Source organism: Marmota marmota, unplaced genomic scaffold (assembly GCF_001458135.2).
Source record: "Marmota marmota marmota unplaced genomic scaffold, marMar, whole genome shotgun sequence".
NCBI classification, from domain to species: domain Eukaryota; kingdom Metazoa; phylum Chordata; class Mammalia; order Rodentia; family Sciuridae; genus Marmota; species Marmota marmota.
In genome coordinates, this window is record NW_025999932.1 from 2,637,958 (window position 1) to 2,653,030 (window position 15,073).

Consider the following 15,073-nt stretch of genomic DNA (forward strand, 5'->3'; position numbering starts at 1 on the left):
AAAAAAAAAAAAAAAAAAAAAGGCTCATGTTCACCTCTACTATTTGTATCTCAATAAGAAATCATGAATCGGGGCCACCCATGTGTTTATTAAGGTATTCAGCAGCAAGCATTCATTGGGTGGCTCCTGGATTCCAGGCTCTGCCATTTTTACTGCTGAATGATGAATATGAAAGTTGAAAACCAACTCTCAGCCAGCAGGTGTCCTGTGGTCTACTTGGGGCCATGTGTGAATCAGATTGTAACCATGAGCAGTGTCACATGTCCCTTCTGGTTGTGACCATGTTAGTTTGTTTCCTGCTTGGAAAAGTGTGGTCTCTGGTTTTAGAGGGACAAGTTCCATCGAATGCTTTAGCCAACAGGAATAATGCCCTTTTCTTCTTTGAGGACCTGTTTGGAAATGTGCTCATGGTGTGTACGTATATGTTTTCATGAATATGTATCTGTGTATGTGGTGTAAGTGTGCATGTGTGCGCGTACACACAGTACGCACACGTGTGCACACATATACATGCGTGTGTGTTTGGGGAGTGTATGTGTGCATGTGTCCACGTCTGTGTGTCATTGCAAGCCCTGTGTAAAGACGGTATCCTCCTTCTGTCTAGGTCAAAAGGGTCTTCCTGGCCTCCAGGGGCTGAAGGGAGATCAGGGAGATCAAGGCGTCCCCGGCCCTAAAGGTAGGAGAGCGTGTTCACTCATGGGACCTTACTGATGATTTGGGAGATATAAAAGCCCCCCAGTGAGGGGGTTGGTCTTGCGTATGTGAAATGGTGACGGAAGCTCTTTGTAGCATGTCAGCGTCCCTGTATGACACTGTTTTCATGAGCAACTTGTCTGGAAAGTCGTACCCTTCTGCCTGGTGGGGAGTCCAGAGGAGGGAGGAGGGACGGTTAAGACTAGAACAGGCTCCAGACTGAACACTTCCCAGGCTCCGAAGTCCTGCGAGCAGTCCTCTGGGCACATGCAGAGTACACGCGTCCTGGCTGGGGGAAGGACCCTGCCTGGGAAAGGGCCTCGGCTGCCCTTCCCCTGGGGGCCAGGGTGAAGCAGCTCCCGGAGGCACTCTGCTGGGCAGCCATATTTCCTGGGCTCTGCTGAATTTTCAAAACCACATTCAAGGGAGGAGAATGAGGAGTGAAGGGGGGAAGGAAGAGCAGGGGGAGAAGGTGGAGTGAGAGAACTAGGGTCTGGCTGAGGAAGAGGAGGCAGAGACAGACCTCACCTTCTGTCTTGTAGCTTCCGCATTCCCAGACCTGCAGTGCACAGCCATTGGGAATCGGGGGCAGTGGTTACGTGCCCAGCGAGGCAGATTGGGAGGACGGCGAGAAAACGTCCTAACAGCAGCCAAGGCTGAGGTCCTGGGGAGGACACGCTGTGCCTGGACGTGCAGGCCAGCTCTGGGTGGTTGCTGTGGGCATCCCAGAATGGAGTGGAGAGTTTCCATGGGTGACCCCAGTGTCTCTTCCAGTCCCAAGAGGCTGGGGTTTTAGGGTAAAAAGCATGTGCAGACTGAATACGTGTTTTGTGAGATCTGATGCCTTATGTCTTTGGTAAGACTTTACTTTGGAGAAACGTGGTCATCTGAATTGCTTCACCCTGGACTCCACTCCAGGGCCTGTTCCTGGCCCAGTATTAATGTGCAATTGATGGATTGTGTCTGATTCCCACAGGTCTCCCAGGCCCCCCTGGCCCTCCAGGTCCTTACGATATCATCAAGGGGGAGCCAGGACTCCCTGGTCCTGAGGGTCCGCCAGGTCTGAAAGGGCTTCAGGGCCCTCCGGGTCCCAAAGGGCAGCAAGGTGAGGCTCCTGGGTGGTGCAGCAGGGTGCGGGAGCTGGGGAGGCGGGCAGGGCTCCCCTTCACTCGGGTGCCTCGGGTCAGAGCCTCTGGTGAGCATTACGCAAACACATTTGAATCCGACTTACTTCCCTCCGTGTCTATCAGAACCAAGGGAAGCTTCTGCGGGGACCTAAAAAAGCCAGAATAGAACACAGGAAAGCCAGAGGGACACACAGCCAATGAGCCCAGGTTCAGTGAGAAGCCCGGCCAGGCGCACTAGCACATCAGCCTCTCGGGAGAAGGCAGTGCGGCTGGCAGCCCCTGGAGTGAAGGGATTCTGCTCTCCAGGCAGCTCAGATCTCTGCCCAGCTGGCAGGGGTGCTACTGCGCCCCGCTGCTCTGGGAAACCCTCACCTGGGGTCTGGCCAGGTATTGAGCTAACCCTACCAGGAAGCAGCTGCTAGGGGCCGGTGGAGAGTGGAGGAGCTCCTGGCAGCATCCATGAAGCTAAGGGTCAAGCTACCTGCGAATGAGCTGCCCACAAAAACAGCAAGCTGTCCAGGTCGGGACATCTGATGCCTTGACACTGAGGCTTGTGGAGTCTCCCCATCTCCCCACACCACCTTTTCCACCATCTGCCATAGTAACAGCCAGAACCCAGGAGAACCCAGGGGCCCATGGAGCACGCCCACTGCACATCAGTGCGCTGGTGGCTCTCGCAGCCTGTGCTAGGCTCTGCAGCACCCAGCTGGGGGCTGACCAGGCAGCCCCTCTCGTCTGTAGAGGCTGAAAAAGACATTTAAGATGGGAAGAGTGATCACAAACTGAAATCCATTCCCATGCATGTCTGAGCTTGTCAGGATGAACCCAGCGACTGTGTATGACTGGAGAGCTCTAATAAAAAGGGGCGGACCCAGCTTGCTGCCACTGAGGACCACATCACAAATTCCTCTCTCTTGCTACAGGTGTGGCCGGCTCGGTGGGCTTGCCTGGACCCCCAGGTGCCCCTGGCTTTGACGGTGCCCCTGGCCAGAAAGGAGAGACGGGACCTTTCGGGCCTCCTGGTAGGTTGCTGTGACCTCCCAACTTCCTCACCCACGACCTGTATCTTTTGGTTAGAAACAGTAGGCCCAGGTGTGCGGAAACCTGAAAATGAACCAAGAGGATTTCTTGAAAGGTGTCCGAGGAAGCGTGTGTCTTAGAAATAGGCTCACAGAGGAGCTGAGCTGTGGTTCCTTTCTGTCCTGAGGCAGATAGGATCAGGCTTGCATTTTCCAGATGTTGTTGAAAGGTGGCCAACGGTGGTGGCCCCACGTGGGGTCCTAAGAGAGAAGTGGGCTGAAGCTAGGCAGAGTCATTGGAGCCACGGACGAGGGAAAGGAGAGTGAAAGATAATGACGCCAGCGTTGGCCCAAAGGCCGCTATGGCGACCCCTTTCCTTGGGAAGCGGGAACTCAGGTGGCCACCCACGATGACAGTGGGCTAAGGCTGAGGCTAACTGAACAAGGAGCTCACCAGCAGGGCGGTGACAGTCCTGCCTCTGGCAAAGCCACCCCAGGGCATGGAAGGACCCGTGTCCGCGGGTCTTACTGCTCTGTGCTGCTCACCCCGTGAGGTTCCTTGGTCAGTCCTGTGTGACCTTGGTCTGGCCGTGGGAAGCCCAGCCCTCTCTGGGAATGGTGTGCATGCATCCACCCGCTTCGGTCTATCTACCAAATCCGCCTCCGTGTGTTCCGTATTGCGTGACCTCGGCGTTCTGAGCACGTGCTCAGGGTCCAGCGCATGGCAGGGCTCCTTAAGCTGTCACCAGGGGGTGTGCAGGAAGGGAGGGGAGACCACCTGGAGGAGGTAGGTGCTTGTACTCAGTACCCTGAGTACTTTTCTGGGTACTTTTTTTGTAATGTGAAAAGGCAAGTCACTTAGTGGAAATAAAAAAATATTAATAGCTCGTTTGAGATGATGGTTTTGAGAGTTTTCTGGGGAACCTAATTGTAACTAGAGGAAATAATTTGTCTCTGTATTATAGGTCCAAGAGGGTTTCCTGGCCCACCCGGCCCTGATGGATTGCCAGGATCCATGGGGCCCCCAGGCACCCCATCCGTCGACCACGGCTTCCTCGTGACCAGGCACAGTCAGACAACAGATGACCCATCATGTCCTCCTGGGACCAAAATCCTTTACCACGGGTACTCCCTTCTCTACGTGCAGGGGAACGAGCGAGCCCATGGCCAGGATCTGGGTAAGCCACCGTGGGTCTGCGTTCCCTTCAGTGCAATGTGCAGCTGCCATCCGGGATACTCACTGTCCCCACCCTGCTGCCCTGGTGAGGAGTCCACTAAGGGCACAGGTTCCTCAGGAGGGCTCCACCCATCTCCCTCCATCTCTATAAGTGAACCGTCAGTTCAGCAGCCCTGAACTACGGACGGGAAGCGAGGACTATGAGGGCTGATGCTTTATACACAGCTGTAGATCTCATCTTCCAGCCCCAAGAAGGAGGTCCCCCGGCGTGCACCCAACAGCCTGCACCGTGTTCTGACAACACGGCCCGTAGCTGCTGCGTGTCTCAAACACGTCCCTATTGTCCTGGCCGACATGCTCCACATCTTCTCTGCCTGGTCACTCTGTTAGTGTAGATCAGCAGAGAGCTACGCATCTGTCCTTGTCCTGTCTGCTGCCGACACCCTCCACCCATCACATCTTGATGTCGAGCACTTAGATTGGCAGTTGGTTGGGGATAGAATCTAGAAGCAGTGCTGCAAGGGCCTCGCTGCCTGGTCTGCAGCCCCGTCCACTACGTGACGCTCTGTTGTCAGGATCCACATGTTCAGTTCCTTCTGGAATCCAGCTCTAGGGCAAGGCTTCTCTCCCCTGGAAACTGGGTTTGTTTCTCTTATAAAAAATGCCCTACCTGGCTCTTCACCGGTTCCCTTTTGCCTGATAATTTTAAACTTGATTTAATGCTCGTTGGTAGTAATACTGGGCTCTTAGCATCTCTACTCCCTGCTTTCTGATAACCGTTTCCATTTGAGCGGGGCTTTGAGGACTAGAGGTAGACAAGGATGTGAGAGACCCCTCTCTCCTGTCCAGGCACGGCCGGCAGCTGCCTGCGCAAGTTCAGCACGATGCCCTTCCTGTTCTGCAACATCAACAACGTGTGCAACTTCGCCTCCCGCAACGACTACTCCTACTGGCTGTCCACGCCGGAGCCCATGCCCATGTCCATGGCGCCCATCACTGGGGACAACATCCGGCCGTTTATCAGCAGGTGAGTCCACCACGCATGGGAGCAGATGTGTAATTGAGGAAGAAAACCTCTCGGAATCTGGACTTTATTTTTGTGTTTTCATTTTCTCCCAAATATAGCTGATAAGTCAGTTCATTGCGAGTCGGTTTACAGTGGTGATTTCTGAGTTTCATAATGGAAATCAGCCCCCAAATGTTTAATACAGAAGCAGTTGCTCTCTTTAAAGGTTATGGGCAGGCAGGGTGAGTTTTAAGACCCCACCTCTGTGGTGGTGGCTGTCCCTCCTGGAGTGTGGGGATCTGGCTGAGTGCTTCTGCAAGTCTTGGGATGGTGACTTTCTTGGGATGGTGACTTTCAATCTTTCTTCCTTCCCTTCCCTTTCCTTCCTTCCTTCCTTCCTTCCTTCCTTCCTTCCTTCCTTCCTTCCTTCCTTCCTTCCTTCCTTCCTATTATAACCTCCCTAAAAGCCTTTGAAGACATCTGATTTAGAGAATCACATTTGCTTCTACACACAAGCATTAAATCAAGTTTTTTAAAAATCAGTCATTTTTGATTGCGACCATCTCAGCCACACTTGAGTGGCAGTGCAGTGGGTACAGCACAGGCACATTGTCACACGCCCCTGACGACGTCCATCTGCACAGTCCTTGCTTGCCAGCCTGCGGCTCTTGCCCTCAGACACTGGCCCTGCCCCTCCCAGCCACAGCCCTTACCGTCTTTCCCTCTGTATGACTGGCTGTGCGAGGTGCCTTATGTGAGTGGGATGGCACCAGGCTTGTCCTTCTGTGACTGGCTTGTCCCTCAGCACAGTGCTCTAGGGCTCATTCATGTGGAAGTTGGTATCAGAATCCCTCCCCTTTTTAAGGCCAAGTACTATTCCACTGTGTATGCTTGCCCTTCGTTTATCCACCCACCGGCCAGGGGACGTCCAGGTTGTTTCCGCACCATGACTGTTGTGACTGAGTGCTCTGAATGTGGGCATGCAGGTCTGAGAACACACATACAGAAGGACGACTGTGGAATCATGTGGTGGCTCCATTTTATATTTCTTGAGAAACCTATCAGCTTCCTCGGTGGCTGCACCCTTCACGTTCCCATCCACCATGCTCAGGGGCTCCGGCTCCTGCACACCCCGGCCTGCCCCTCCAATAGCGGCTGTCCCAGTGGGTGTCCCAGTGGGTGTGAAGAGGTTCCAGGAAACCAGGATGCCACAGGCGTGGTGTTTATCTTATCTGCTCACAGGTTTTGTGTGTAGCTGTGCTTTGCACATAATCACTGCACAGATTTATTCTGTACATAAAAATGTATACAAGAGCGAGATCTTTTTTTCATGGTCCTCTTAATCCTACCAAGTCTTGCTTCTTTGGGGTGACGTTGTAGCCATAGAGAGGGAGTGTGTTTGACCGAGTGACTTCCCAATTAAGTACCCACCACACTAATGTCTAGACCGGGCTCCAGGTCCCCAGCAGCCAGCCCAGCAGGAAGACAGGAAATTGAAATGGTCAGGACTGAAAGTTCATGGTGGTCTTGTCTTTGGCTCTTTCCATCTAATTGAAAGTTGATTGCTTCGCTGTACTCAGCTGTAACAGAAAAGTGGCAAATGAGGAAATCCGTTTGACTAAGGAGTTCCATATTGTACCTTTACACATACATGATAGGGGCTAGGGAGAATGAGTTGGGGAGATTCTCTTGGGAACGTGAGCAGGAGATAGAGTGAAGTGCTCCTTGTTATGAGGAGAGCCTGGGGCCCTCAAGTGCCCCACAGTCAACAGGAAGGGGCGGGGAGCAGCGTGACCACTCTGGGAGCAGCTGACCAGAGGCGCGGTGCTGGCCGCCGGCTCCCCTCCCGGCACTTGATGAGCACCTCCTGTGTGCAGGAAGGGGGCTTGGTGGCAGGCAGCCCTGGAAGATGGATTATACTAGGAGGGCTGCACCGCAAGGGACCTGGAGCCATAAGGCTGTAGGAGGTCACAGCGCTGGGTCGCCTGGCACTGGACACCTCCTGAGGGCTTGCTTTGATTTTCTAACTATCAGAAAACTTATTTTATGGGACTTAAGCTGAATGTTGGCATCTTACTTCCCACATGGTGCTTCAGGGGTACACACAGTGCTTCCCACGTGGGCACCAGTGCCCCTCGGCAGTCCTGTTCCCACACCTGTCTTGCCCAGAACCATGCCTGATGCACTGGAAGGAAAACTAACTGCTCTCATGGGTTTCTTTTTTAGCTTTCCTTGGAAAACAGGTAGAAAACAATTATTCATTTATGTTTCCTGTTTACTTGATAATGCTGACATTTGGTTGAAGACATGGGCCTTGGCATGCTCTGACAAAATTCCAAAAGCGGGTCGAGAAGTGTGTCTTGGCACGTTTTCTCTGTGGACACAGCACTTCCAGCAAGGGCCCTGGTTCTGTGAGCACAAGCAAGGTTCAAGGCTGCCTCAGTGTCTCAAGTCCACACTTCAGGGCTTTACGCATCCCTGTTAGCACAGAAATGCAGCCCAAAGGGGCCTCCTGGTCAGGCCTCCAGCCACACCCTCCTGCAGGGATGCGGCCCCTCTCTCCCCATTGCTGAGCTGCGGGTTTCCATGGTCACCTTAACTTAGGAGTTTCCAGCAATGTCTCAGGACCTACAGGTTCTTCTGGGGTCTTCCTGTGGGGAAGGTCTGAAGGTTTGTTTTGGAAACTCTTACTCAGGGGGAATCCTTCAGCTGAGCAGCAGAGACGCCACGGACACTCTAATCCTGAGGGCTGTGACCTTTTCGCAGCACTTTCTCTGGCTTTCTGCAGACAAGAATCTTCATAAATCCATGACTGTTCAGTCACTCAAGTCGAAGGACCCAGGGTTTCAGAGCCAGGAGAGCTGAGGTCTGGCCCCGGCTTTGATGCTAACTGTGGCCTTGGTTTCTCCAAGAGTAACATGGGGCATGGGACAGCTTGAATTCTAAGGACTGACAGCTCTTTGAACCTGTGCCTGTGTTCCCTGGCCACCCTTCCAACGGCAGGACCACCCTCTCTGTGGCACCTGCAGCCCCCCAGCACCCAGGCTGCCTGGAATGACAACCCTGTCCTCAGACCCTGCTGCTTCCTGTGTGTAGGAGGCAGGTGGCAGCAGGTGGACAGACTCATTCAGGGACCGTGTTTAACTGAAGCTTTTAATTCATCTGCATTTGGGTGAATAATGTAGAAAATCACGCACTCAGGTGTTGATAAGATGGAGCTGATAATTTGGGGACACCAGTTCACATCAGTTCTCATGACAGTGTCCCAGCAGAACTCGTTCTGATCCTTACCATTTGCACTCCTTTCCAGAGGGCGGGTGCTCAGCGCACAGTGGGGCTTGACAGGCAGTTTGCTGCTGGTGTGTGTTGGGTTAAGATAGTCTCCCCCATCAGGGCCCTTCCTTGGTGGGTCCTGGTCAGAACACTGTGGGGTTTGAATTTAGTCTGGGGTACAGTCCAGCCACTGAACTTGAGCCAGCCATGGCCGGGTCCTGTCCTGGGGAGGAGTCAGCTCAACTTCAGTGGACGCTGACAGCCTTGGACCCTGAACAGCCAAGACTAGAGGGCAGGAGCAGAACAGCTCTGCTGCTGGCCTCAGTCTGGCCAGGTCCCTGGAGGAGGCTCACGTGGCATCCGGCCACAGGTGCTGGAGTGCACATAGTATCCTCCTCGCCCTGTTCACCAAGTGTGCTTCTTGCATGAGAGGTTCTTCAGAGCATTAGCTCTTGTGTCCCAGAACTGGGGCTCCCCTTTTCTCCAAGCATTAGTTCTGTTTCCTGAGATAGCACCCACTGCAGAGAAGCCGGGAGCACCGAGCTGCACAAAGGAGACGTGGGAGCCCTGCAGCCCCAGCCCCCAGGACAGCTGCTGTTAGGACTTGGCCTTCGCCTTTCCGCTCCTAGCACAAGGAGTTAAATCACTTCTGGTTTTGAACTGAATGTGTTAGTGCTAATGCTGGGTTTATATAGCCAGGAAGGCTCTGAGCCTCAGGGTAGTGGGCTCAAGGCCACCACGGAGTCAGCATGCCTTTGAGTGAGAAAGTGGGCAAGGAGCCTGCGGGCAGACCCTGGGTGGAGGAGTGGACGGCCAGAGAGGCATCTGAGCTTGCAGCTTGCTAAGAGCTCGCGCCCTTCCTTGCAGATGTGCCGTGTGCGAGGCGCCAGCCATGGTGATGGCCGTGCATAGTCAGACCATTCAGATCCCGCAGTGCCCCAACGGGTGGTCGTCGCTGTGGATTGGCTATTCCTTCGTGATGGTGAGTGTTTAGGGAAGCTGCATTTCCAGGGAAGCCCCCTCCCCTCTATGCCTCAAAGTTCTCTGGACCATGCTGCTCAGGCATGTCCCCCCACATGGACCGTCCCCATCCAGAGTGTGCCCTGGAGCCTGGCCTGCAGGGCGTGGGACAGCCCAGTCAGGCCCTCCTTGCTGGGGGAGCCGCTGCTCTGAGGAGGGATCTGGGATGAGCCTCTTCCTGCAGCACAGGAGCTCTGCAGCTCAGCGCCCAGACACCAGGAGCTGCTCCTCCGGAGGCAAAGCCCCGTCCAGGGTCAGGGGGAGCCAGCTCCTGGGGACACGTGTTTTACTAATATACACAGCTTGACACCAGAAAGGTGGGGATGGGAGGGAACACGGGCGCCCTGGCTGGCAGCCCGTGCCGGTTCCAGGTGTGGCAGCTGCCCTAGGTGGGAGCGTAGGGCCTGTCCTGCAGTGAAGACCCCTCTCCTGCCACCCAGCTGCCCTGGATGTTAGATGCCCCCAGGATCCATTTCCCCTGGAAGGCCACCTGAAACAGGACACTCAGCGCCGCTGGAGGTGCTCACTGTAGCTTACTCTATTCCTCTGGGAAGCATTGATTCAAGGGTACGGTCCCAGACCTGTAAGATGGGAGTTATCCGGGACTTGGCAGCTCCTCCCTGGCAAGGAATCCTCATTGCCCGCTAAGGCTGGGTTCCACCCTTGTGCCCTCAGGAAGGGCCGAGTTCTATCTCTGTCCTGCAGATGAGCATTGTCCTTGTTTCTGAGTGACCGAGAGGGGCTCGGTAATGATTATCTTCTGCTGTGAATGATTCCTAGTGTGCGAGAAGCCGCCCAGAAGGCCATCTTTAAAGTTCCTGTGTGTGTGTGTCTTCAAATTTGATCATGATTTACAGGGTTGATTTACTGCATGCACTTTTATATGTCCAGAGAATTTGCCAAACAACACAGATTAGCAGGCTGTTTCGGTCATTCTGAACGCAGCCGTACAATGCTTCTCGGTGTAGGCAGGTGCCCCTGGAAGGCAGAAGCCCAAAGCACAGTCTAATAACTGTTATAATTGGAGTTATTTTTTCCTCTTTTAAGTTTTTTTTTTCTTTTAAAGAGAACGTATGGATGATGAATCTTTACAATAAGGCGGGGAGCATCTCACATGGCAAGTCAGGACTTAGTTCATACAGTCTGAGAGCACACCAGGTGGTCCAGCATTATTTACACATTTTTCCCATTTAATGTCCCTAGTTGGAACAGGTGCTGTTGTGTCAGGAATGCTGCACCGTAAGGGCCGCATGTGTTTGAATTCTGATAAAGCTGGGTTGGGCCTCTCCTACTTTGGTGGGAGCCCTGGCTGATTTCTGGCACTGCCGGTTGGTGGTGGCGTTTGGGTGCACACGAGGCAGGCGCCCGTGGCTGTGCAGCAGGAGCACCCTGGCTCCTTCCTGGGATGGTGAGTCTCATGGGGACCCTCTGACACGCTCCCTTTGTCCCGCAGCACACCAGTGCTGGTGCTGAAGGTTCTGGCCAAGCCCTGGCGTCCCCCGGCTCCTGTCTGGAAGAGTTCAGAAGCGCACCGTTCATCGAGTGTCATGGGCGTGGGACCTGTAATTACTATGCAAACGCTTACAGCTTTTGGCTCGCCACCATAGAGAGAAGCGAGATGTTCAAGTGAGTTGGAATGCCTCTCTTCCGTCGGGCTCTGGCCCCCTCTGGCTTTCCTGTTCAGTCACCTGACCCGTGACACCTTCCAGGGCCCAGGCTCACAGGTAGCTGTGGAACGGTCAGGGGGAGTGCCTCTTCCCGAGCGGTGCTGAATACTGGGTTCTGTTCTACCTGGGCAGGTGACCTAGGTGATCGTCAAAAGCAAACCTTAGGTGACAGTTTAAGTCTCCCACTCACTGAGGAGCTGTGAAGGGGAGAGGTCCTCTGCCACCTCTGAGGTGAATGCTCTCAGATGTGACTGAAGCACCTGCGTCTTCACTCGGAGCATGTTTAAAATGCCACCTGCGTGGCCACGGATGCGAGGCCCTGGTGTTTGTCCTCATGGTGTTTGCAGTGCTGAGCGCAGCCCACATTAGGGGAGCGCAGAGCAACTTTGAACAGAAGAGGTCTTAGACCTCTGCAAATAAAAATCACCCAACTCAAACGCAGCCCAACATTGATAAGCAAAATCTGGAACCCAGACCTCACCCTAAAGCAACCGTCTCTGGTGGCTGCTGACCTGTTGGAGGGAACTTGGAGGCCGTCCCCATCCTACAGGGCAGGGGCACTTGGGAATCCACTGTCGATTACTGAGCACCAGCTGGAGCCCCTTCTGGGGTGGAGGCAGGAGGCGTTTCTAACCCTCCTGCCTCGATGCTGCTTCTCGCCCCTGGAGACGGCTCGTCTTCACCTTTACAGAGAGTCATGTGGAACTCTGCTACCATCTGACTTTTTTTCCAGCTTAGATAATAAAAGGCAGAACACACTCGTTATTCTCTGAACACCAGAACAGCACCACGCACCTAACAGTAGCTGATGCGAGGCCTTTGGGCACCTGGGCACCTGACGTCAGCTCCACAGAGACAGGGTGGCCTTGCACGGAAATGAGCGCTCTTCGCCTCCCAGATGTGGAGCTTCCGCTGAGGGGCTAATAGGGGTTAAAGGGGTTTTCTTTTTTTAAACTAGCAGCTTGGTAAAATGAACCAAGTCCCTTCTCAAATGAGGCAATATACCCTTAATATGAAACATTATTTCAGGAGCACTAGGATTTGCATCCAGAGTTGCTAAAATAAGCAGGTTCAATTTTAGGATATGACATTCTTATATACGGCTGCTTTACTTTTAACAGAATTTGATTAGTACCAATTTTAAGTCAGATTTTACCTTTCTAATGATCAAAATAAGGTAGATTTTCTAGAATCACAAAGAATTTAGGCAATTACATGTTTTTCCCTCTCTTTGGCTTCAAATCCCACCATCTGCACGTAAACCCCTCAAGGTTATGGAAGTAGTTTGAGGTCTCATTACACTCACTCCGGGTTTGTGACTTGTCACATTGTGCAACAAAGCTGGTTTGTTTCTTTAAAACTGGAATTTCTGGGATGGGTCTCTGAGTGGGCTCACCACTGTTAGGGGCCACATAGCTTTGACTTCAGCTGGGCCCCAACCTGCTGGTGCCCTTGGCTGGCCCCTGGGTGGCATGGACTGGATGTGCATGTGACAACACCCGCAGTGCTCCATGTGTCCTGGAGCCACATGTGCCTGGCCCAATCATCAGATTGGGGCTGGATCCAGGTTCCAGTGCGTTTCTGTTCCTTAGAAACTGCTGAGCAGGGGTCTGAGGAACTTGAGCTGCATTTCTGGTGCACAGTGAGATGACACCAGTGGTTTCCTCTTGCATTTCAGGAAGCCCACACCATCCACCTTGAAGGCAGGGGAGCTACGCACACACGTCAGCCGCTGCCAAGTTTGTATGAGAAGAACATAATGAAGCCTGACCCTCAGCTACCGTCACGACATGGTGCTACTCCTCTTCCTCCTCCTCCTCCTCCTCCTTTCTTTTTATTTTTAACAGCAACGAACCCTAGAAATATATCCTGTGTACCTCACTGTCCAATATGAAAACCATAAAGTGCCTTATAGGAATTCGCGTAACTAACACACCTGCTTCATTGGTCTCTATTGCTGAAGGAGAAAAGGACAAGGATAGGCTTTCCATAGTGGCATACCAATGGCACTTTTGATGAAATGAAATGTAAGTCCACCTGCAACCCAGTGCACTGATGTGTGAGGCAAGAACTCCATTGGAAACCAAAGGTGCTAGGGGTGTGCGGCGCCTCCGCGCTCTCCACTGCCCACGTTCATCCTGTGTTGTACCAGAGGACTGCCCCCCAGATCTGCCTGACTGTTTACCACTGTCCAGTGTTTCAAAATCCAGGTCCCTCGGTCTGTGCAAGTCATAGTAGTGTAAAGCCAGTTTCTTCAAACCTCCAAATGGAATTACGGACTCAGTACCATCTCTTCCAACCCCCCAAACAGAACTCTGTCTCTGCTCTGTGTGGTACTATGCACCTGCTTTTGCAGAAATTACAACTTTCCTGTGGAATAAAGATGGTCCAAAAGTAGTCAGAAATGAAATATATATATATATATTTTAGTAATTTATATAGATGTCAGCAATTAGGCAGGTCAAGTTCTAGTGTAACTTCCACTGTTAAAATAAAGCTTACCTAGTTTCCTTCTTTTGAAGACTGTGCTGTCCTTTAATATAGATTTTTCAATAGTAGGATACCAAATGTGAAACATCAACTTTCCTTGCACACTTCCAAACCAAAAATGCTGTGTTGCCAAAACCAACCCAGGTTCATGGATATGGTGTCTATGACAATGAAAGATGTACCTTGAACTTATTGTTTTTGATTCTGTATTGAATATTTTCAGGGTTTTAAACACTAACCACAAACTGAATGACTTGACTTCAAAAGCAACAACATTCAAGGCCTTCATTCCATTAGCCTTCCTCACTCTGCATCCTGGCTTGCAAGCAGCTCTGTTGAATCCGAGTGTCAGTATTCTTACACATGAGCACACGCAGGCCACCACCATGGCTGCTCATGAGCGCTGTCCACAGACTCCACCAGGGGAACGGATGGATCGCAGGAGGGCAGATTCGGACCTATGCTTGAAATGACATTTCACTCAAAGTCTCCAAAACGTTTTCAAGACTACTAAGGCCTTTTATGTAATTTCTTTAAATGTGTATTTCATAAGAATTCAAATTTGTAATAAAACTATTTGTATAAAAATTAAGCTTTTATGAATTTGTTGCTAGGATGGCCCCAAGAGCATTAAAAGTTACTGCACAAGCCACTAATAAACTTGTAAGCTTTGCATACCTTAGATCATTTTTATTTTGCACTTCTTCCAAATGAGAATCCTAGACTGGGGGGCTTATAGTGATTGCTGCAGAGAAGACAGGCCTCCCCGTCCTCAGCACTGCGCACATAGTGAGGGCTCACCCCTGCCCAGGGACCCACCAGACACAAGATGAACCAAGACGAATAACACAAACATCAGTTGGTTAATGTGGATCCACTGGGGTTAGAGCAGAGTGTGGAGGGGAGGTGAGTGAGCAGAGTGTGGAGGGGAGGTGACTGAGCAGAGTGTGGAGGGGAGGTACCTGAGCAGCGAGTGGAGGGGAGGTGACTGAGCAGAGGGCTGGTGGCAACCTTGCCTGGAGTAGCAAAGAGGAGAGATGGCGCAGTTCTCTCCCTGGGAACTTAAGCCCCACTTTGAACTGGATCAAGTTAGTTCACAGAGGTGAATGTGCCTGAGTCCTCAAGAAAAAGCTGTGGACACCAAAGTGGGCTTGGTTAACCCACCCAGCAGACTGCAGGGAGCTGCGGCGATGGGGAGCCTGCCTCACTCTACCTGAGACGGACGTCAGGAGGTCTGGTGTCGGTCACTTTCACCCACTTTTGGTCAAATTGATGGAGAGTTGTCCACTTTCTTTGGGTTCACAGAGAAGAATGTGCCAACGCTGCGCTCCATTTCTATGGACTCACTACCCCTCTCCATACATCCATCCTGGAGCATTTCGCTTCTGTGTGAATCTGATTTATCTATTATTTATTTTGTTTAGTTGGTATACATAGGAAAGAGCAGAATATTATGTGACCTCTGAATCCCAACATTTAGATTCTGTGCATTTTGTATCTGTTATCCCAAAAGCTATTTTAATGTTATTTTACATTAACTTTCCATGAAATAGACTTATTTTGATGTCGAGTTCTAGGAGTTGAATGTGTAGGGTCAGTAA

General features: G+C 52.1%; 1 protein-coding gene across 2 annotated transcripts in view; it reads left to right on the forward strand.

The window, feature by feature from the left end:
- Positions 1–14,154, forward strand: part of Col4a1 (collagen type IV alpha 1 chain) — a 130,201-nt gene extending 116,047 nt beyond the window's left edge. The window contains exons 45-52 of one of the 2 annotated variants that reach the window (XM_015484080.2): positions 605–676; positions 1,670–1,798; positions 2,744–2,842; positions 3,805–4,017; positions 4,866–5,043; positions 9,163–9,277; positions 10,769–10,941; positions 12,661–14,154. In XM_015484080.2, the coding sequence (XP_015339566.1) occupies positions 605–676; positions 1,670–1,798; positions 2,744–2,842; positions 3,805–4,017; positions 4,866–5,043; positions 9,163–9,277; positions 10,769–10,941; positions 12,661–12,742 (1,061 nt within the window). In that variant the 3' untranslated portion in view covers positions 12,743–14,154. Of the gene's footprint in view, positions 1–604; positions 689–1,669; positions 1,799–2,743; positions 2,843–2,968; positions 2,974–3,804; positions 4,018–4,865; positions 5,044–6,410; positions 6,416–7,373; positions 8,839–9,162; positions 9,278–10,768; positions 10,942–12,660 lie in introns of those variants that run through there. The other variant, XM_048800625.1, reaches the window with a different exon arrangement.
- The last annotated feature ends 919 nt before the right edge of the window (positions 14,155–15,073 follow it).